General features: G+C 60.1%; 1 protein-coding gene across 4 annotated transcripts in view; it reads right to left on the reverse strand.

Annotated features, from left to right (window-relative positions):
- Positions 1-21,789, reverse strand: part of CARD10 (caspase recruitment domain family member 10) — a 30,185-nt gene extending 8,396 nt beyond the window's left edge. For 3 of the 4 annotated variants that reach the window (XR_005069702.1, XR_005069701.1, XM_037067874.1), the window contains exons 1-17: positions 21,591-21,789; positions 21,195-21,446; positions 20,201-20,338; positions 18,412-18,737; positions 14,654-14,845; positions 13,642-13,797; positions 12,907-13,032; positions 11,580-11,771; positions 10,236-10,370; positions 9,813-9,928; positions 8,994-9,022; positions 8,456-8,573; positions 3,253-3,412; positions 2,714-2,825; positions 2,008-2,251; positions 1,747-1,816; positions 618-720 (exon numbers count right to left, since the gene is read on the reverse strand). Coding sequence is in view for 2 of the 4 variants with exons in the window: in XM_037067874.1 (XP_036923769.1) it covers positions 618-720; positions 1,747-1,816; positions 2,008-2,251; positions 2,714-2,825; positions 3,253-3,412; positions 8,456-8,573; positions 8,994-9,022; positions 9,813-9,928; positions 10,236-10,370; positions 11,580-11,771; positions 12,907-13,032; positions 13,642-13,797; positions 14,654-14,845; positions 18,412-18,737; positions 20,201-20,338; positions 21,195-21,446; positions 21,591-21,732 (2,611 nt within the window). In the remaining 2 variants the exon portion in view is untranslated. The remainder of the gene's footprint in view (positions 1-617; positions 721-1,746; positions 1,817-2,007; positions 2,252-2,713; positions 2,826-3,252; positions 3,413-8,455; positions 8,574-8,993; positions 9,023-9,812; positions 9,929-10,235; positions 10,371-11,579; positions 11,772-12,906; positions 13,033-13,641; positions 13,798-14,653; positions 14,846-18,411; positions 18,738-20,200; positions 20,339-21,194; positions 21,447-21,590) is intronic. The other variant, XM_037067875.1, reaches the window with a different exon arrangement.
- Positions 21,790-22,612: the final 823 nt, after the last annotated feature.

Genomic DNA, 22,612 nt, shown 5'->3' on the forward strand with positions numbered 1-22,612 from the left:
TCCATTACAAGTGTCTCCATCACAAGCTGGGTGGGGGAGCGACTATGCCCTCTAGACCAAGGACAAAGCATGACAGAGCTGGTGCTTGATACCCACTTGCTGCATTCAAAGTCCTCCAGATGCACCAGGCACGGCCCTGCCCCTGGGCCTTCGCACTGGGCTGCCTTCTGCCTGGAACAAGCTACTCTTCGTCCTTGATGGCCCCAGTTCAATCAATCTCCCTTCCAACATGGCTCCCCTCACCACCCTCTCCTCCCTGCCCCTCGGAATTACTCCTCCCTCATCTGGGCCCCCCCCAGCCCCTTCGCCATGATCCGGCCCAAAGCCTCACCCTACTGCCCCCAGGAACCCACTCTGGGATCATGGCACAGCTGTACATGCCCTACCAAACAAGACAGGCCAGCGCCCACGTGCACCCCATGCTCACACAGACTCCTGGACACGTGTGCCTGGGCCACTGAGTGACTCCCTCAACCCTGGAGGCCTGACCGCCACCCCACCCCGCCTTGGAGGCTTGTTTCTCAGGCCCCTGGCATGGGCCCCGCCCCACTGGAACTCCCCCAACACTCCTGAGCCCCACGGCAGCCCTGACTGCACCTTCACGCCTGCGCACTCACCTGAGCAGGGCTCCAGCAGCAGCTGCTCCGGGGGATCCCCTGCAGCGGGCCCAGCATGCTTGGGCTTCACCAGCCGCAGCTGATCCAGGGCTCGCTTCTTCAGCTGGGGAGGGCAGAGGGAAAGAGGGGCATCTGTGAGCTCTGCTCCATTCCACCCTCAGGGCAGGGGCAGAGTGAATGGGACCCCAGGCAGAGGGGGCCCCGTGCCACCATTACTCAGGCACCATGGAAGTGCCCCTTCCTACTACGCCTTCTCCTGTCCCTCCACCCCCAGGCCAACGCAGCTCCCCACACAGATGAAGACAACTATCCCTAAGGGCCCAGAGAAGCGAACCTGTCAACCAGCGAGAGCTGGGGGAGCCTTATGTCCCCCCTCCCCCACTTTACAGACAGGCAAACTGAGGACCAGAGACCAGAGGAACCTAAGGTTACAAAAGAGACACACTCTGGGGTCTCCTCCAATGAATTAGCCACGTGGCCTGGGGAAGGAAGAGTAATGGAACCAGTAACAGCAGCATTCATTATACCAACAGTGACAGGTGCTGAGTGCCTCCAATGCAACAGACACTAACGCAGCCCCAGACGTGCACGACCCACGGCGGCCTTCTATGCCAAGAGGCCAGGCAGACAGTGTCACTCTCAGAGTCACAGATGAGGACACGGCCTCCAGGGCGGGTCAGGCAGTTGTCCAAGGACACACAGCTGATTCAGTGGCAGAGCTGGGGTGCAGCCCCAGACAGTCCGGCCCCAGAGACCACGCTCCCAGCCCCTCTCCAGTGCCGCCGCCTCACTCTGCCCGGGAGGACGGCCCGGCCCAGTCCTCACCCAGAGAATGGGAAAGGGGGTATGACCATTGTTTCGTCAAGTGCCTACCGTGTGCCAGGCATGCTCCTGAGCACCAGGCACTCTGTCTCATTTAGTCTCTCAACTACCCTGGTCCCGCGTCCTGTTAATTCTATTTGCTGACACACAGATGATTGACCAAGTCCAAGTGAGGGGAACGAGGTGGGGGTGTCCTTCCTTCCCCCACCAGGGCTCCCAGAAAACAAAACCTGGCCTCTCCCTTTTGGACCCCAGCCTGGCAGCCGCTCTCCCCAGACCCACACCCAGCTGGTGCAGCCCTGCTTACGTTACTGCGGGACCCTCGGTGCCGGCTGGCAGACAAGCACTTCTCCTGAACTTCCAGAAGCTGCTGGGCTCTGGGGGAGCAGAGGGAAATCATGTCATATGTTTGTAGGAAGAGAGGGAGCCCCTGACCTTCTCTTCTCCAGCCCCCAACCCCCGCATCTTGTTCCAGAGGATGGTGAAGGATTGCAGAGGGAGAAAGAGGCCCCACCCAGGTCCGAGCTCCCAATGGGACCCTGCCCCCAGGCTCCTGGCTCTGGGTCACCTCTGGTAATTGGGCACTGTGCCCCGGTCCAGGTCCCGCAGTGTGAGGGGGTCAACCCGTGTACAGAACCACTCCTGCCGCCGCTTATACGCCGGGTCCACCAGCCGCAGGATCTCCTGGGCTCTCACACACAGGGCATGGGGGTCTGCCCGTTCGGGCAGAGGGAAGTTGGCTCGAATGTAGAAGGGCTCGGCGCCCAGCCCCTTCACCCAAGCATCTAGGGCCTCGTGGAAGGACTGGCAAGCTGGGCGTGGACAGGGCAGGGGCAACAGGGAAAACAAGAAGAGGATGAAGTCAGGGATCGGATGTGGCCCTCCCAAAGCCCCCGCTGCCAGGATCCCACTTTTCTCTCTTTAAAGGGACAGTCTGAGACTCAGAGAGAGCAGGACCTGCCCCAGGCCACCGAACCCACTAGGAACAGAATGAGGACTCGAACCCAAGAGTATGGACTACCGGCCAGGGTGCCTTTTTACTACCAGCTGCTGCCTGAGGACAGAGGGAGGGCACAGGGACAGACAGTCAACACGAGGCAGCAACACGGGACAGGGGCTCTGCCTAGAGTCAGGAGACAGAGCATCTCCCTCTCGGGCCTCAGCTGTCCCACCTCCACAGACTGGATGAGCCCTCCCGTGGGCCCTTAGCCTTGGCTCTGACCTTCTAGGACTGGTGAGTTCCCAGTCCCTCCCCCCCCACACACCAGACTTACCCTTAGAGTCCAGCAGGAAGGGGAGTGTGGACACCTGGCTCAAGAGCAAGGTTCTCTGCTGGGGCTCACCTTCCAGACCTGCCCCCTCCAGACCAGCAGCCTCTGCCCTTGGCTGGGAGAAAACCCAGACAGGAAAGGAGAAAGGTCAGCTTCAAAAGGCAGGGCAGCCCTGGCTCTGGTGGAAGACGGAGTGGGGCTGACCATGCCTCACAATTCAGATGGATACCTCACTGGACAGGCAGACTGCCCCCTTTAACAGAGCTCTCCACCCAGTGGGTTTATCCAGGTCCTTCCCATATTTAAAAGCAGGATTCTGTCAAGGTGCTGTCATTCTGCCCCACCTCCCAATCCCTGCCCAATCAGATTTTATTTAATGCTGGCTGGGGCGGAGCAACCAGCAGTTAATCAGTGAGCCTGCCTCCTCTCTGACCAATCCCCAGTAACTCCGCCCAGTGACCTAGATCCACCAATCAGAAGGTACCCAGGCCTGGCTAAAGCACTAACCCCACCCCCAGCCCAGAGTAGAAGAGGGGCCTCACCTCTCTGGGTTCCACCCTGGCAGACCCTGGCCCAGAGAGCACCCTCCGCACCACAGTCCCAGACCAGCTGTCCCCAGAAAATGGCAGACCATCTGGGCCTCTGTCCTGGGATTCGGGTCCCCCAGGGGGGCTCCGGCCAGACACATGGATAGCCAGAGACCTGAGAACAGAGAAGGGGGTTGGGAATTAGAGTTCAGTCAGCATTTTGCTTCAGTTCAACATTCTTGGAAAATGACAGCAACTCCCCAAGTATGCCACGACTCCCACCCCCTGCCCATTGCACCTCACGTGCCACTGCCTGGAATGCACCCCCCGCCCCCCACTGGCAAACTGCTCATCCTGCAGGGCTCAAGCCAAAAGCGACCTCTCCCGCCCAGGCCTCTGCAAAGGGCGAGGTGGGGCTTCCTGCAGAAGCACCCCACCTGCACCTCACATGTCGCCTTTTGTTGCCTCCATCAGGAAGGACGCCTGGAACCAGGCAGCTGCCGCATTCCACTCCGGATCCCTAGCACCAAACCCAGCATCTGGCACATAGTAGGCGATGAATCAAAGCTTGCTATGCTCACAGACTAGGAAGGAAGGTCCCCATCAGAACACAGCGCAGATCAGAGATGGTCCTAGCCAGCAGCTGGAGCACAGAGGGTGTGGCTTCCCAGAGGAAGCAACGGCTGGGCTGCGCCACAGTCAAGAATAGAAGCACTTCAGTAACAGAGGAGATGGTATTCTTAGCTGGGGGGCAGGGGCGATGGGCAAAGGTGTGGGGGACAGAATAGTGCATCACGGCAGAATTTCATGACAACAATAATAGCAGCAGCCGACACTTACTGGGGGCTTCCCACGTGCCAGACACCACACAAAGCTCCATGCCCTCACTAACTTATACATCCTGGGAAACAGCTCCCAGAAAAGGCAAGCTGCAGCCAGCCTACACAGGGTGCAGCGTCTGGCCTTCCTCCAGTGGACAGTGGGAGATACTGATGGTTGAGACAAAGAATCACCAAGGTCCCCAGTGTGGCAGGGATCTGCCTGTTCCTGGGTGAGAACAGGCGAGACCTGGTGGCCAGGCTCACAGATCCCCGGTCCCAGGACTAGAAAAGGGAGAGGCCAGGGTCAGTGGGTGTGCCCCAGCTGAAGTAGTGGCCCAGGGCAGAACCCAGGCATCCACCCACCTCCCCACCCACCCTCCAGCTGCAGCACACAGCTATACTGCCCCCTGCTGCCAGCCTGGGGCCAGCGATGCTACAAGGACCTGACCCAATCAGCACCCAAGTAGAGTTGGGGGAACTTTGGCCCTGGGGAGCTCATCTTTGCTTCTGCCCCCTCAGTCAAAACTAACAGCCAGGCCTGGGGCAGCTGGGGCTGGACATGGGCACTGGAGACATCAGAACTGCCTTCACAGGTTGCTTCGGTCCCGGGACTGTCCTGCAGCATCGAGGTGGCATGGAAAGGCCTGTGCAGACCTGGGAGGCAGAGTCCGAGCCTGGCTACGCCGCCCGCTGGCCTTATGGCTGGAGCAACACAGTCCAGTTTCAAGCCCCAGTGTTAACTGTGCTGGTGAGCTGGCTGCCTGATTCCCAGCCACCGTATCCATAAAGCAAGGACAGGGACAGCACCTGTCTCCCACTTTGCATGTGAGGGCAGATGAATGGAAAGCCAGTGCCGATGGAGGGGCCTTAAACTGCAGGCCTGTTGCTAAGTGGGAAGTGAAATTCTGGTTTTTAACACCATGGAACAGAAGACGTAAGCCTGCCTTCCTTCAAGTAAACCCACCTACTGTCTCAAGCCCCATGCATCTCCGGCCTGTGTATAGGGTCTCCCTCACCTTGGGCTGAGAACAGAAGTTTCAGAAATGTGGCCTGGACGGTGCTGGCAGGAACCCCGGGGCCAGATGGCCTGGCGACCTAACCCCAGTCTTCAGCGGCCCCTCTGCCTCTACCTGTCTTGTTGCACAATGCGGGGAGACGAGACGGGGACACTTCCAGAACAGTGCCCTGTGAGAAGTGAGTGCCTGGTGGAAATTAGCCACTGTTCTCCGGTGTCACTCAGGACACATCACCTTGGGGCTGGGGGCGCCACTTCCCCACCTGTTTTGAACCCCTTGCAGCTGCCCCAGACCAGGACTCCACACCCCTACCCAGCACGTCCCTCCTCTCCCTGCAATCCCCACGTCAGGGCAACTTGAAGACTCAGCTCAGGGGGTCCCTCCAGAGTCCCCCTTTCCCACCTCCCTGAGGGGCCCAGCAACTTCTCTAAGGCTCCCAGCCCCTGGCTTCCAATTCCCAGCACCTGGAGGCTGGCTGAGGGCAGGGTCCCCATCAAGTCCCTCTCAGTCCCAGGCGTTGGTGGACAAACAGGAAGCAGGGGACAGAGACCTCCCGGGATTCCTGGGTCTCCAGCAACACAATCCTACAGACCCCCGACCCTGCCTGTGGGCAGTGTGAAGAACGAGGTACCTGCCCACCAGGTGAGGGCTCCCAGCTCCCTCCCCCAGTATGGGGCCAGGAGATCAGGCCACAGGGAAGCGGGCGGGGGGGGGGGGGGGGGNGCGCCGCGGGGGGGGGGGGGGGGGGGGGGGGGGGGGACGGCGTGGTCCTTCACTCTGGTCACTCTGCCAGCTCGGAGCAGCGACAGCCCGAGCAGCTCGCATTTAATCTTCCCAGTAACCCTATGGGAGACATCTGTTATCCCTTCATGTTAGAGAACAGGGAAACTGAGGCACGGGGAAGTTATAATGCAACAAGGGCTGCACGGCTGGTGGTCGGTGGAGTCAGGCAATGAGCTATTCAAACCCCTGGGCAAGGATGAAGCTGCTAGAGGTCCTGAGTCTGTGTAAACAATGGCGGGTGGGGGTAGGTCCTGCCAGGGCCACAGCACCTCATGCTGTCCCCACCCCACTCAGCGCCTCACTGTCACCCAGCTCGTCCACCTGTCCATCTGTTCTTCAGCCTGCCCCTACCACCCATCTCCCCTGCCCTGCCCCGAGGCCCTGGGAGTCTAGCAGGGGAGACAAGGGCTGAAAATACCTGGAGTATTTTCAGTGCAAAAGTCCTGAGTACTGAACACGAGTGTGAGGGTCAAAGTGACTTAGATGGGCTCTGGCCAGGTGGCCCAGTTGGTTGGAGCATCACCCCATACACCAAGAGTTTGCAGGTTCGATCCTGGTCAGGGCATGTACCTAGGCTGTGGGTTTGACCCACAGTCAGGGTGCATATGGGAGACAACCGATCGATGTTTCTCTCCCACCCTCTCTCTCCCTTCCTCTCTCACTCTCTCCTCCTTATCTCGCTCTATAATAATTTTTTTAATGTGACTCAGATGGGAGGAAGGCACCATGGAGTCCCCAACCACACCCCTAACTGGCCTTGGGACAGATCCCTGACACTCCGAGCCACGTTCTCCTTATCTGAGTGACAAGGCCAAAAATGCCAGCCTCACAGGCTCCTCGGGCTGAGCGACAGTACTAGCTGTGCACTCACTTTCCCACGCATACTGATCCGGGCGCGGCTCCCAGCACTCCACAGAAATGCCCCCACAATGACTGAGGGGACAGGTACCACCACGGCCCCATTTTACAGAGCAGGAAACTGAGGCGCTGGGAAACTGAGTGACGTGCCGAAGATTCTAGAGTAGCAAGTGCCAGAGCCAGGATTGCAGCTGACTCCCAAAGTCTGTCTTCCCCACGGTGCTGTCCCATGGCCCCAGGACACAGGCACCGGCACCTCACCTCCCTCTCTGCCAGGCCCTCAGCCTCTTTCTCTCCCTGTCCACCACCCCTGCGTCCACCCAAATCTGTATCCTCCCCAGATGCAGTATGGGCAGCAGAGCTGGCCCCGGGATCACGTGGCTCCTGTCCCTCGGCCACATCCCAGAGCCCCCTGGACAACAGCCAAGACCCCTTTCACAGGCCTGAGCTGGAAGGAGGAAGGGCCCAGTCAGGCAGGAAGGGAGGAGCCTCCACCCCTTCCCCGCCAAGCACGAAGCACGTCCTGCACAGGGAGAAACAATGTCACACTGGGCCCCATGCCGGGGGTGTGGGTGGGGGCAGGGCCCTGGACACGCACGGGCCTGGCCAAGCGGCTTCCAGGAGGTGGGAGGCCCCTGGTGCTGCCCTGCCCCGATTTCCTGACGACCTGCTCCCTGTCTCTGGCATCCCCACTTTCCAGCTCTGACATCAGCGCTTCCTACGCCCTTTCCAAAGCCCAAGTCTGATCAGGTCACTGTGGACTTAGGCCAGGGCACTTTCCAGCTGTGTGACCTCAGGCAAGCCCCATCACCTCTCTGAGCCTTGGATTCTTCCTCTATGGAACAGGGATGGTTATACCGCTGCCTGCCTCCCAGGACCGAGCGAGTGCTCCACGGCAGCCAGGGTGGGCCCGCAGTCAGGGACAGCTAACCCCTCGCAGGCTTCCCAGGGGGCTCCAGCCAAAGTCCACGCTCTGCCTGCCTGACTCACACAGCCTGCTGTGCTCGGCCCTCCAGCCTTCCCCTGAGTGCTCCGGTCAAGGCCAAACTTCAAACCCATGCCTAGACAGCCTCTGCGCTCTCTTCCAGTCATCCAGCTGCCCTCCCTCCCTACCTGCTCTCCTGCCAGGGCTGAGTTCAAAGGCCACATTCTCAGCCCTGCCTTCTCCCTCTCCCCCGCTGAGGTCCGCTGGGAGCCTGGCGAGGGAGGCCGCCCATGGACCAACACACAGAGCTCACTGCCTGCAGCGCAGTCTGAGCCAGCATTTTCGTGACTGCCACCACAGGGCTGTGTCCAGCCCTGGCCGAGGTGGCCCCACCCTGCTCAGCACAAAGCAAGAAGCGCTGCTGGGCGGGGCAGCCTTGCAGGGGCTCTGAGCAGGGAGAACAGGCAGAGTGTTGGTGTCGGTGCAAGTAACAACTACCATTTACTAAGCACCTACTAGGCGCCCGGCAAAGCTAGGTGCTTTACTGACATGAGTCCTAGGCTCCAAACATCCGCATGTAGAAGAGACAGATGGCTGTCCCCTTTAGCCGATGAGGAGACTGAGGCACAGAGAGGTGAAGTGGCCAGTCACAAGGACAACAAACGGTGGTGACAGGGTTGAACCTAAGGTCGGCCTGTGCCTGATAACCTTGATGTTCTGACGGCCGCAGAAAGGGAAGGCTCAGCTTGCTGCTCCCTCCCACCCTGCCCCCGTCACCCAGCGTCCCCAGAGGTACCCCCATGCAGCTTCAGTACCTGTTGAAATGGTCACCGCCTCTGGCCAGGAGACCATCTGGCCTCCCCAAAGGCCACACGCTGTCGGAGGACGAGGACGAGGAGAGGCCGGGGGACCAGGGCTTGAGTGTTACGCTGTCTGAAGAGAAGGGGTGCAGGTCAGGGGAGCTGGACTGAGAAAGGGGGGAGGACCGGGCACAACTCAGGGCCCAGAGGCTGGACACCTTGGCAGGCTTGAGGCCCCAAGAACACTCTGGACCCCTAGGCTCAGGGTTGGCCTGGGCCTGCCAGGATGACCGCTCAGTTCCCTCCAAGAGAGGGGAGGGTGGACCAGAACTGAGGAGGAGCCGCACACAGCCTAGCCAGGACTGGGGCTGAGCTCACGGTACAGCAGCCGCCCCGCACGGTCCTCTGAGCAGAGCCTTCCACCTGGCCAGGGCATGGCAGCGCCTCCGGGAGAGGGACACAGGCCAAGGGCAGAGCGGGCAGCAGAGGCCTCAGGGGAGCTAAACAGCTCCCCCTTGCGTGGGTCCTCCTCATGGGGTGCTGGGGTGCTCACCTGTGATGTCTGACATGCTGCTGAAGGACCTGGGCGGAGAGAGGGGTGGGGTGGGAGCTGAGGCTCAGCGGGCGTCTGGCCCCCTCGCTCCTCCTGCCCCCATGCCGCCGGAAGCTCCTGCAGCCCCCAAGCAAACGTAGGCTCAACCCAAGGTGGGGGCCCAGGCACAGGGCACTCAGGCCACACAGCTCCCCCAAACCCATAGGGCAAAAAGTGAACCTCCTGACCTCAGCCCCAAGGCCTCCGCCTAGAGTGCCCTGGCCCTCCTCTAATGCCACGGCCTCTAGGAACCTGCCCTGACCTCTCGCCTTCACATCTACAGTGTCGTTCGGGGCTCCTAGGCCTGCCTGCCACACTAGACTACAACCCCCGATCACGCGCTCTGCTCACACCAGATTGATTCACGTAACCAAGCCTGCACCTGGGATGCACATCAGGAGGGAGGCAGGGTACCCCCATGCCCAGTCCTGCTACCAGTGGAGGAGGCTTGGTTCTCCTGGGCCTGTGGCTGCGGATGCCCAAACCTGGGGCCAGCCTTGTGGCTGGGGTCCTGACCCCTCTGCACGCCCCAGTCGCAAACCATCCAGCTTCCCTGGGTCCAGGAACCCTGCGGCTCACACCTAAGTGGCTCTCCTGCCAGCCTGCTTGGCTGGGATGTCCTTGTCCTGCCCTTTGGCCTTGTCTTAACCCCTGACCTCAATCACTCCTGTGACTCTCGGGGCCTGGGTTTGCAGACCTCTAGCCATTTAGAGGCAGTAAAGGGAGGGGACTGCCTGGCCTTGATTCTGGCATTCGGGATTCTGGGAGGGGCCTGCTTACCTCTTAGCCAGGGCAGGGTCCTCCTCCCGCTGCCGCCGGAGGATGGAGCCAGCACTGGGTGGGAAGGGCAGGATGGACAGCCGGTTGATCTCCTTCTCGCTGTCTGTGGCCTCCTCCTGCAACATCACAACAGGGCCTGGGTCACCCCCTCGGAACCTTCCCACGACTCCACAGATGCAAACTGGGGCCCAGAGCGGAGAAGTGCACTCTATGAGGTCTCACTGTGAGGACCCCCGGTCTCCTGGTGCCCAGTCCCAGCACAGAGCTGGCTCTGAACGAGCTTAAACAAGGCGCTGGGCCCTCATGGGCCCCCGTTTCCTCCTCTGGGACACGGGCCTGTCAGCACACTGGAGAGCACTCAACACGTTAGTCGTTATGTGAACGCTAACAGTACCCTCACACTCAGGTGGGCAGGTATCTTACCGAGGTGTGGGGCTCAGGTGCCCCCGTGGCAGCGGCCTCCCCGGCTGCTTCTGGGCCTCCCAGTGGGGAAGGAAACTCGCTCAGGCTCCAGGTACTGCTGAGGTTGGAGCACAGGGAATGGGAGGAGGTGCAGGCCTTGGAGAGGGAGGGGGAGGGGCGAGGTCAGCAGTGCTGGCCCAGGGATCTGGGCCGGGGATCTGGGCCGGGCTGGCCACAGTCACCTGCCAAACACCTGCCATGTGCACCTCCGGAGAAGAGGCTCCCTGTCGGAGCACTGGGCCCGGAGGACATGAACCACGGGCGAGCAGACGTGAAGGACACGGCCCCATAAAGCCAAGGAGTCAGGAAGGCACTCGCAGGCCCGCCTGCCTGAGGCATCAGAGCACTTTCCAGAGGCAGTGTGCTCTGACCTGACAACTCAAGGATACGTGGGTGCTACGATAAAACTGGGGGGAATGGTCTAGACAGATGGAACGGTGTGTGCAAAGGCCCTGGGACAGGACTATGAGACATTCCAGGATTCAAAGCCTGAGGCCCAGAGAACCAGGCCAGGGGAGGATAGTAAGGGCTTTGTCTTTACCTAAGAGCTAAATTAAAAAAAAAAAAAAAAACACCCCGAGGTTTTAAAAAGTTCAGAGTCACAACTCACACTGTCCTTATCCTGTTCCCCTAGGTGTTAAACACACAGCCAGGTGACTCTCTCCAAGCAAAATCAAGATAGGAAAAGGCAGAGTTCTTGGCAGAAGTCCAAGAACTAGTGTCTAGTTTACAAGGGGCCTCGGGGGCACAGCTTCAGTATTTGCTGGCCATGTGACCTTGGGCAAGCCCCCTGTCCCCCTCTGGGTCCTGGGCGATGATGAAATTGGACTAGCTGGTCTCTGAGCAACTTTTAGAGCCCGTGGTTTGCATCCCTAAATGCTCCCGGGTCCTGGGGTTGCTGGGCCTCTCCAAGCAAGGCCCTCTCCTCTACGCAAAGAGAGCCTCTGAACTAGTCTTCGTGTCCCAGGAGCAAGCCCCGTTGTCCTGTTCCCCAATACAACCCCCTAGCTGGGGACATTCTCCATCCTGGCCAAGAGCTGCCCCTAATGCCAGGGTGAAGCTCCAGCCAGGACACACGTATTTCCCTCCCTAAACCTGCATCTTCTGAAGCCCAGGTGAGGGTTCCCATGCGATCCCACTCTTGCTGAAGCCTCCCACCCAGTCCTGCGAGCCCCACAACCAGCTGAGGGGGGTTCCCCCATATTCCCACCCTCAGCTACAGTCTCCCACCAGGTCCCACCTGTTCCCCACCCTGGACAAAAGCTCCTGCCAGGGCCCCGATGTGCCCACCAGGACCCTCCTCACCTTGAGACAGGAGCCACCCTGAGCCCGCTGCAGCTGCGCCTCCAGCAGGGTCTTGGTGCCCTCCAGGCTGGTGAGCGTGGTCAGCAGCTCGTCCCGCTCGGCCTCCAGGCCCCGCACCTGCTTGCGGTACTGGTCCTTCTCAATGAGGCTCTGCGAGTACTGCAGCTGGATGCGGTCTCGGCTCTGGATGGCCTGGGGAGAGTGGGCAGCACACTGACTAGGCTGTCCCGGTCTCTGACCACACACAGCATGACAGCAGGAACAGCACTTCCTGTGTGCCGGACCCTGGGCTTAGTATCAGCTCATTCAATCAGCACACTCACTCCCTGAGTTAGACATTCTCATTACTTCACCCTACAGATAAGACTCAGCTGAGGCAGTAAGCACAGGCCCAGGATTCAAACCCAGGCAGTCTGGCTGCAGTGTCCAGGCTCTCCCCCTTTCCCAAGAACAACCTAAAACTGCGAGGCCTGCTGCGTGGGGCTGTCTTCATTCCCTGCAGCCCAGCCTACTGCAGGAGACTGGATTCCAACCCAGCCCACTGCATCCACAGCACTTTCCCCGCCCCGCCCCCCCCACCTCCCGGTCGATGAAGACCAGGGTCTCTGAGCGACGTGCCCATGGTCTGGACCCACCACCCACTGCCTCCAAGAGAGCTGGGGCCAGAAGCCCAGCAGCCAGGAGCAACAGGGCAGTGCACAGAGCCCTGAGCCCACCCAGACCAGAGAACCTAAATGTCTGGGATGAGTCCTTGAATTGGCCTTTGTCACCCAGCCAGCCAGGGGACTCCGAGGCCCATTCCAGTGTGCAGACTTCAACTGCTCCAGCGAGATTCACCCTTGATCCAAGGACTGAACCTCCTGCCCTCCCCGCTGCATGGGAACCTCCCGCAGGAGGCCTCGGGGCCTAGGGCAGGTGGCCTAGAGCCTCAACCCACCCTGTGGCCTCTGACCATGACGAGGGTGTCACCCGGAGCCTGGGAACCAGAACTTTTGAGAATTCCTTCATCAGCAAATATTTGCAAGCACCTGCCCTGGGCAGGCCTTCTTTTTGATGTGGAGAGAATAGGGACTCAGTAGACAGCGCCAGGACCAACTTCCCTACCTGTTCCAGGGGCTCAGGTGAGGCAGGTGTGTTTAGGGGCGAGGCCTCTATATCTCGAGATCTCGAGGCCCCACATCTATGTTTCTCCGGCCTCCCTTCTCCCTCCTTAACCATCTGTGCCCTGAGCAGGTCTCTTTTCCGCACTTCCACTTCCATTCACTCCCCGCCCCCCCCCGCCCCGCCGGGCTGGGGCCTTGCGCACCGCACGGTGGGCTGGGCGCACCTGGTCCCGCTCCTTCTCGATCTCCTCCAGCTGGGCCAGCACAGTGGCCATGCGGTGCTTGTACAGGTCACAGTCCTTCTGCAGCGTGCGGTGCTTCAGCCGCAGGTCCTCCATCTCCTGTAGGTACTGCAGACGGGCCAGCAGGGCAGCAAGAGTGCAACACGCCCAGGTCAGACCACTGGGCTCCCAAACCAGGGGACACTAACCGGCAGGTGCCCAGCAGGTCCAGGGAGAGAGGCCTGCGCTCCCAAAACAAGTGCCCATCCCATCTCCCCAGACGGGCCTGACCTCACCTCACCTCACCTCACTGGGCCTCAGGGGCCTAATCTGTGAAATGGGACTAACAATAATACTGACCCCACTCCAGCCCACTGGGGCCTCCCCGTTTCCACTGCAGTCTGCTCCCTCTGCCCCTTCCTCAGCCCTCATCAGCCTCCGCTAGGGGAAGCGGCTGACTTGGTTTGCGTACATGGCCTACGGTTTGTCTCCCTGTTAGAACGTAACTCCCCAGGGACAGAGACATTGCTTTGTTCACGATGTGTCCCAATAAATACTTGAGACTAAGGAAGGCCCAGATCCCAGCACAGTGCCTGGCATACCTGCAGGAAAGGTTGGCTCCAGTGGACCAGTGACACGCGCCCCCGTTTCCTCTCCTGGAGCCTCCGCAGGATGCTTTCAGAAGGAAGGTGGGGAGAGGGCGGGGGCGAGCCGAGGAGGGGTGCATGGTGGTGTTACCTTGTCCCGGAGCTCCTCGGCCCACTGCAGCTCCCCCTGCATGGCGTGCAGCTTCTGGCACAGCTCCTGTCTGCTGTCCTGCGCCTCCCTCCAGTCATGCTCCAGGATGTCCAAGAGGATACGCTCCGAGCCTGGGGCCCCCGGCTGGCTTGCCTCCTAAGGGTCAGGGGTCAGGGCTGCCTCAGTGTCTGGCCCACGTCGAGTGTCAGGGAAGGGGACACACACGACACACGGCCCTCAGCCCTCGGCCCCACCCCACTACCTCTGCCACCTTGGCCAAGGGCCTGGCCCTCTCGGGACCTCAGCTTCCCGTGTGCAGAGCGAGCAGGGCTCCGCCGGCTCTGCCCGACCCCCGGGAGTGCCTGGGTGTGCATGAGGTGAGCGGATGAGGGCTTGCATGGACAAGTTCAGCCAGGGCCTTGTTCCTGAACAAGAACTAGGCACGCTTTCTCTTGCTCCAGTCCCCACCCACCACCCAGGGCAGCAGATGGGTGGCTACTTCCAAGCCTATTCTGTACTTCAGATGGCAGCTGAGTGTGGCTTAGGTGGGCAGACCATGGGCCCAGGAGCCAGCCCCCAAGCCCACATCCCAGTCAGCACCTCTGATGAAATACACCAGAACCCTGGCTCCTATCCCCCACTTCCTGCATGGAGCAACGGCCAGATGCCTGGCCAACACTGCCACTGACCTGCCATAGGACACCCAGCAAGCCCAAGGCCACCCAGACCTCAGGGGTCTCAACCTTTACAGGGCCACAGACTCTTCCACAAATTCAAGAAAAGCTGGGGGCTCTGCCCCAGAAGAAAGTTCACATACAAAACCAGGCGCACAATTTCAAGGCGTTTAGAGACTTCCAGGGGCCACCCGGAGACCTCAGACTAAAGGCTGGAGACAGCAGAGAGCTCCGAGCTCACCCCAGGAGGCCAGCTGGGCTCCACCCAGACCTCAGCCCCAGGTGTGGACTCTCCATCCTCTGACCACCGCACCCCCACCCCAGGGCCACCACCTCACCTGCTGCCGGCCCTCCTGCAGCTCCTGCAGGGACGCTGTCAACCGCTGGTTCTCAGCCCGCAGCTCAGAGACCAGGTCCACACTGTCCGGCTCTCTCTCCTTCTCCTCGGCCCCAGGGAGTGGCCCCCTGGCCCTGCGTAGCAGCGTGCACTCTTCTTCCAGCTGGCTCACCTTGAGCTTCAGCTGATCCACCTGGGTACAGACACACGGCTCAGCCCAGGGCAGGACCCGAGCGAGGCCAGGAGACAGAAGCCCTGCTCCTCATTCCTGGGTGCCTCCCAGACCCCCAGGGGGCTGGAGCCGGAGTCCTGCTGAGCTGGTCCATGAAGAAAGTGCAGACTGGGCAGATGCAATGAGAAAGGAATGGGACAGCGGGGCCAAGCCACCCTCCCAGGGGACTCTGCACCATAACACCCTCATCTGTTTGTCCGTCCCGCAGTTCTGACACGAGGTGCAGGCAGTGGAGCCCAGCACCAGCATAAGGAAGGGGAAGGAGGAATAGAGGGAACCAGGGTCTGGGCCCAGCTTTGCCTCTAACTCAGTGTGGCCTTGGGCAAGTCACGGCCACTCTCTGTGCCTCGGTCTCCTTGCCTCCCAGGGAAGAAGAAGAAGAGGATGGTTTTGAGGGTCTCACCCAGGCCGAGAGCCAGAGGGTTCCCAGCCCACCCCCCAGAAGGCTGTGCTGTTAGTTCATCCCCAAGAAGAACTCTAGCCCAGGGCCCAGGTTTCAGTAGTACCACTTTTACCCACTGTCATCCTGCCCAAGTCACTCATCTCCTCGGGGCCTCAGCTTCCTTGCAAGTAAAACAGGCCCATCCCACCCCCTGTCCCACCCCCAGCCTCCCAAAGTCACTGCAAGAACCAAATGGGACGGAAGGTGGGCAGAGGCCGCTACGCTGGCAGAGGCCGGCTACAGAGCTGCCGGGGTGTGACAGTGGCTGTCTTCACAGCTTTGCACAAAATCCCAACCTGCCACCAGTTCAGTGATGCAGCCAGAAGTTGGGCGGGGGCGGGGCAGGGGCAGCAGGGGCCGCCTGGCTGCGCACAGATGGGCATGATCAGTCTGCTGGACCATGAGCGCACTCAGCCAGAACTCTTTTCCAAATTCATGTGGGGTCTGAGTTGGCTGGACGGTGACAAGAGGAGCTGCAGGTGGCAGGCCACAAAATGAAGTCATCGTTGGGAAAAGGCACCATGACCTCTGGTGCTACTCTCCGGCGTGCCAATGTCCGGTGCTCCAGGGATGCCCCAGTCTCTCTTGGAGACTGACCTGCAGCCCGACACCGCTCAGAGCCCAGCATCACAACACGCATGTGCGTGCACACACACACACACACACACACACACACACAGGCCTGGAGGTGGGGTCAGTTCCTCCTCCGCAAGGGACTCGGAAAGAAATTCATGATTCTCACATTCCTTTCGCCTCACAAAACATGCTCTGTGAGCCGCCGGACAAAGACAGCCAGTTACGAGGGCAAGTGTGGCCACGCCCCCCCAGCAAACCGCAGCCACACACCACGGCCTCCCGCCTGACCCCTGGCCAGCGAGCCGCCCCAATGAGCTCAGGGGGCAGAGCACCTGGGCGTCTCCGCTGTGTGCCAGGAAAAACGGATGCATTTAATCCCGGTGTACAAGCTCCCTTAGCACAAAATTATAGTGTTGGCTCCTCAAGTCTGTGTTGCTTAGAAATAACAGCTCATTCAATTTGCACCTTATAAAACACAGCATTAAATCACAGCCACCACACACCTGTCCACGGGGAAAGGGGACACAAGCTGCCAAGACAAACACCCTCAGCTGTTCCGTTCATTTCCATCTGCCCTGCCTTTGTTAATTTTTGTACCCAAAAAAGCTCCAAAATTTTAGGCAACTTTACAGTAGCTACACTGAAAGAAAAATGTATCTATTAGTTGAATTTCACTCCTTACCCTCGACCCCCTAAACTGGGAAAAAGCAGCCACTCCCTGCCTAGTGGCAGATGACCGTACACCTAGGTGGTCACACTATGTGCACCTATGGCTAATCTGGAGACATCTCTAACGCCTCTTCTTCACCCCCTACCCCACCCCAGGAGACCCCAGTCAGCTGGACACACGCACAGGACACTCTCCCCATCACATGCCCACACCCGCCACTTCAGGGGACTCGATTCATAATTACACCCAACCCAAAGGCAAGGAAGACCATTCCGGCCCCAGCACCCCCTACACCCTGGGCGGCGGCCATCAGGCTGTTTCCTCCTAGTGGCAGAACCCTTCTCCCAGGAAAAGCCGCACAGCCAGGCTCATGGGTCCATTTCAGAGAAAGAGGGCGTGGATGGAGAGGGGGTACCCCAGCTCTCCCCACCTGCCCCCCACCCCACCCTACCCCAGCACTGCCAAGAGCAAAGTCAGAAATTCTCAGTCTTGGGACCCTGGGAAAGTCCTCTAACAGACCTTTCTGTGCCTCAGTTTCCTCATCCATAAATGGGGACAATGATGGCGTCCCCACCCGTCCCAACAGAGTTGTGGAAAACTCAAGGAGCTGGTGCAGGGCAAGCAGTGAGGGCTGCGCCCGGTGCACAGGAGGTGCCATTCCATTACACCATCCTTACCCATGACCTCTCACCTCCAGGATGAGGAAACTGAGGCACAGAGGGAGGCCTTGCCCTGGCCAACCTCTGCTCAATCTGCAGCCAGTCTTGGACCTCAGAAAACCCCACCTCACGCCAAACCCCAAGCAGAGCCTCAAAAAACAGCCTCCTGGTCCCCTCACACCCATGCATCTGCCTCCTACACCCTTAAGCAGGCCTGGCAGCCTGGGCCCTTCAACCCCTGGCCTCAGCAGGACTCACTTCCCCAAACATCGACATGCTGGCACGCACAGCCGCAGGCTCCTTCCTGCTCACCTGTGCACCCACGCCGACAGCCTCCCACAGGCACCCGTCATGGCCTGCAAAGCTGCGGCCTCCACCGAGGCTCACGGGATCAGGCTTCAGATCCCACAGTCAGCGCCTCCTGTGTGCTGCTGGCACGGTTACATCCTTGAAACAGTTTGCCGGGGCAGGAAAATACCATTCTCACGCTAAGTGCCACCGAGGAGGGAGGCTCGGTGTCTTCAGCTGGTGCCAGGCAGACCTGGTTCAAGTCCAGGTTCCATTTTGCACCTTCGTGATGAGCAAGTCCCTTTCCAGTCTAAGCCCCCGCATCTGGGTTTGGACACAAGAACCTCATGCACGGTGGCTCTGTGGATCGTGTGCCGGGGCACGTGGACACCACACGGCGCGGTAATGACAACAGTGACCACAGTGGCTAACGGTGACGCGGGTTTGAGCTCAACTCTGCACCATGGCCTGTACACGCCTCCAGCTGACAGCACCTTACAACCCAAGGCCTCTCCACCTCGGCATTCACTAACGTTCCGGGTTAAGTACTTCTTGCTTGTGGGGGGCTGTCCTGTCCACTGTAGGGCGGCCAGCAGCATCCCTGGCCTCTACCCAATGGCACACTCCCAGTTGTAACAACCAAAGGTGTTTCCAGACACAGCCACTGTCTCTGGGGGCAAAACCTCCCCCAACTGAGGACCACCGTCACAATGCAATGAAATAAGCACCACCCACACCCCCACATTACAGATGAGGAAACTGAGGCACAGGGTGGTGAAAGGACTCGCCCACAGTCCAAGAGCAGGCAGATGGCGGCTCTGGGACAGGAGCAGGCTACCCTATAACCATTGTTTTTTGCAAAGTCCGCCCCTTCCCCACACCCAGGGCCTACCGCCAGCTGCAAGTCACGGCTGCGCAGGATGGCAGAGTTCTTCTCCTCGCTGAGCTGTGCCAGACGCATGGCGATCATGTAGTTCTCGTCCTTGAGCCGAAGCAGCTCCAGGCTGCCCACCTCCCAGTCCTCCCGCAGCCGCTGGCAGCGCTCCTGCGCCTGCTGCTGCTCCCGCAGCCTCTGCTCCAGCCTCGCCCGCTCCTCCTCCAGGAGCCGGCCCCGGGCCTGCAGCTGCTGCTCCCGCTGCAACTGGCTCTTGCGAGCCTCCCGCAGCCGCCGCACCTCGGTCATCAGGAACTGGGTCAGGCCCTCCGGCCCCTCCTCATCTGCGGGGGAGAAAAGTCGAGTCGGGCAAAGAAAACCCACGGGGACAGCAAACGGCACTGAAAAACCCAAACCATAAAAACCCCAGAGGAGAATTCTGGAATGTATTTTTATAATTTGGCAGTAAGGAAGGCCTTCCTGAATAAGGCACAAAACCAGGGGCTATACAAGCAAAGGTAGACAAATCATTATACCAATGTTAAAATTTCTGGATGACGAAAGATACAACAAATGAAGTTAAAAGACAAGCAACGGAGCAGGAGAAAAATGTAACAAAGGATTCAGAGCCACAATATATAAATAGCTCATATCAATCAATAAGAAAAAGCAAACAGCCAAATAAAAACATGGGTAAAAACTCAGTAGGTACATCCCCAAACAAAAATGTTCTACCTCACCAGCAATAATAACAACAATAACCACTAACATTTTACTTTACTCTGTGGGCTAGGTACCTCTATTAATTTATTCAACCTTCATGACAACACTTAAGATAGCTACTACTATTGGACCCACCCTAAAGACAGAAAAACTGAGGCACACAAAGGTCAAGTTATTTGTCTTGACCTAATTAGTAAGCTATGAACTACATCTCTCAGTGAAGTACAAACTTAAAATAGTAACATTATTTTTGACATATCAAACTAGCAAAAATGTTTTATATCCCAGGATGCATGCAGGCACAGCAAAATTGACACTCACACACCACAGGTGGGATGTGCGTGGACTTAGCCTTTGAAACACAGTCTTCGAGAAAACGCACTTCTCAGAACCTCTCCTCTGAGATACACACACACACGTGCACAAAGGCGCAGGTGGAAGCGTGTTCCCAGCGTCGCTTGTAATGTCGCAGGACTGGAAACAACCTCAATGTCCCTCTACAGGTAACCAGGTAAATGACTCACGGCCCCGCACCACCGATAAACACTACGCGGTCACTGAGGACAAGGTAACAGATGTGCGGAAATCACAAAGACCCGCTGTTCTGAGAAAACGGATTTTGTCAGAATGAAACATGTGGAGCAACACAGGTAGGATGATCCCATTCGCGCGTGTGTGTGTGCGTGTGTGTGTGAACACAAAGACACCGGGGACTTGCCAACGTGTGGCCAGCAGAGCAGAGCTGAAGGAAGGAGCGAAGATCTCTCCTTTCTACTCAAGTCAGCTGGAGCGCTTCCGTTTTTTTTACACTAGAAACAGTACACCCATGTCTGCCTGACACACGCGTGTCCGCAACCAATTTTAGGGGCCTCATTAAGTGCATGGGCTCTGAACCCACGCTGACAGGATGAGAGTGTCAGCCCCACACGCAGTCTGCCAGGGGCCTCAGGCAACCTCTGCTGTGCCTCAGTCTCCTCATCTGTCCGACAGGGACAGCGGGGGTGTCCCCCTGACAGGGACGAGGTAAGGAAGGAGCCCGTGCGCAGCTGTCCCAGGTGCGGCGCCCACTGCGGACCCAACTCACCGAGGATCATGGAGCAGCGCTGGGCAGGCTCTTGGCCGGTGAGCAGCGTGAAGTGCTCGGGGTAGTAGAACTCCAGTGCTTCCAGGAAGGCCTCGTAGCCCCTCTTGCCTCGGCAGCGCAAGATGTCCATCAGGCGCCCTGGGGCGAGGCGGAAGGGTGCCCAGAGTTCAAGGTGAGAGCTTCCCGCAGGGCCCAACAGCCAGTTCCCCCACAGTGTTCCTGGGCCCACGCTCCCCAGATGTTTAAGCCATTGACACACGCAGAGGCTTGTCTCAACACATCGTGGGGACAGCCCATCTGCCACCGCCAAGAGAGACGGACTCCCCTCCACCCACCACAGAACCTGCGCTTCAACACCCAGCACCCAGCCTGCCCCTCCCCCCGCCACCCACAGACACAGGGCCAGCAAATGCTTGCCTGTCTTTTCAGTGCCACTCAGAAGCCCCCTCTGTCCCCAAAAGCAAAGTAAAATATTTCTCCCATTGGCCAATTCCTGCAAGTCCATTAGACTCTCATTCCCTTTGCCAGCCCTGGTTCAAAGTCACATCCTGTAGCAGAGGACACCCTCATTAAGTGGAGATGGGCCTTGAGCACTTGGGGGGAATGACTCTCCAAGGAGTGTGTGGCTCACAGAGGGAGGGGGCAGGGGGAACCGTGAAGAGCAAAAGGCACCGAAGATGCCAAGCCCACCAGCTGTGACCCTAAGGTTCCTGGCTTCGCATGCCCTGCTGACCACATCCAACCCGGCTTTCATGTGGGCCCAGGAAGTGGGAGGAAGCCGCAAGGCAGACAAAACCCAAACGCTGGTTGGAGCGCCACGGACCTGCTGGGTCATAAAGGTGGTCCTGGAGATGGCAGGACGGTGGGCACACCAACCACCCCACTCTACACCTGCAGAGCCCAGGGCTGTTGGCCTGGAGCCCAGGGCTGGGCGCACGGCCGTCCGGGGCGCCCCACACTCGGCCTGGGCCTGACCCCGACCCCCGCAGCTCACCGGTGCGGTTGATGCGGCACGGGAAGCGGTAGGTGCTCAGCACCTCCTCCTCGTCGTGCTCGTCGATGACCCGGCACTGGCGCAGATAGGGGGTCAGTTTGGCCGGGTTGAGAGCGCGAGTCAGCCGGTGCCGGACGCCCTCGATCCGTTCCCACAGCGCGTCCTCCTCTGTCTCGGACCCCGAGCCGGCCCCGGCCTCCTCCTCGGCCTCCCCCGCCTCGGCCCCTACCGGCATGGCCACGTCCTCGGGGTCTGCGGGTCAGAGGTGCGAAGGCTCAGCAAGGTGCCCGGGGCGTCGCCCGCTGGCCCGGCTGCCCGGTGTCGCTGGCGCCCCTCTCCCGCGGCCGGCGGTCCGCGCCCCCAGCGCCCCCAGCGCCCCCAGAGGCCCCGACTCACCGCGCACGCCGCAGCCTGCTCGGGCTCCCGGCTCTGCGCTGGGGCGGCGGCTCCGCCGGCGCAGGGGAGCGGTGTCCCCCGAGCCCCCGGCTCCGCCCCTGTCCCCGCCGCCACTGCCGGGGCTGCCCGGGCCTCCCCACATCGCCGCCCGGCCCGGGCAAGAGTCCGGCTGGCTGGCCCCCGCACGTCCGCCCGCACGCCCGGCCTCCCTGCCGTCCGGCTGCGCCTCCCCCAGCTTCCTGTTTCCCGCCCGCTCTCCGGGCCAGGCTCCGCGGGGTCGGCGCGGCCCGCCCACACCTGCCCAGCCTCAGCTTGGGGCGGGGCGGGACACGCTGGTTCACACCCTCCCGCACGGCACGACACACCTTCCTGGTCACACGGGGCCACTCCACAAGCCCCGCATGGCCCCCTGCCACCCTCCACCCCCAGGAGGCTCAGGCTCGCACCTGGCAGGGACGCAGCAAGGACGAGACCGCGCACGGATAGGTCGCTCCAGGACAGTGTCCTACAAGCATGCGGCAACACACCAGCGCACTGCCTCACACCCAGAGCTCCTACAGCACCGACCCACACGCCGCACCCACCCTGAACATATGCCACACACGGTCACACTCCTACATACTTCTCCATTTCCCAGGAAATGACCCTGAAGTGTGGGGCCAGGGCTCCCAGTCTTCAGAGAACTCCTGCCCCACCGCAGGCTGGCAGCCAAAACACTTTCACAGCCCCTGGCAGCCAAAACACTTTCACAGCCCGCTCAGCTGTGGGCCACGGGACCCTGCCTGTGGGGCACCGCCTCGGAGCATGGTGTCCTGAGCCTCGCTGGCCATCCGACCTGCCCCTGACCTGGGCAAGGGCTTGCCCTCTTGGGCCTCAGTGTCCCCAGATAGACCGCCAGCTCCTGCACCTTCCCTTGAGCTTTAGGGCAAGTCCTTGGGGTGGGCAGCCCAGGGCAGAGGTCACAGCCACCTTCTCAGGGAGAGGCGTGTGAACTCTCAGAACTCTGCTGCTCCCACCAACAC

The sequence above is a fragment of the Sturnira hondurensis genome, unplaced genomic scaffold (genome assembly GCF_014824575.4).
Source record: "Sturnira hondurensis isolate 20B ecotype Veracruz unplaced genomic scaffold, ASM1482457v3 Scaffold0017436, whole genome shotgun sequence".
In the NCBI taxonomy this organism is placed as follows: domain Eukaryota; kingdom Metazoa; phylum Chordata; class Mammalia; order Chiroptera; family Phyllostomidae; genus Sturnira; species Sturnira hondurensis.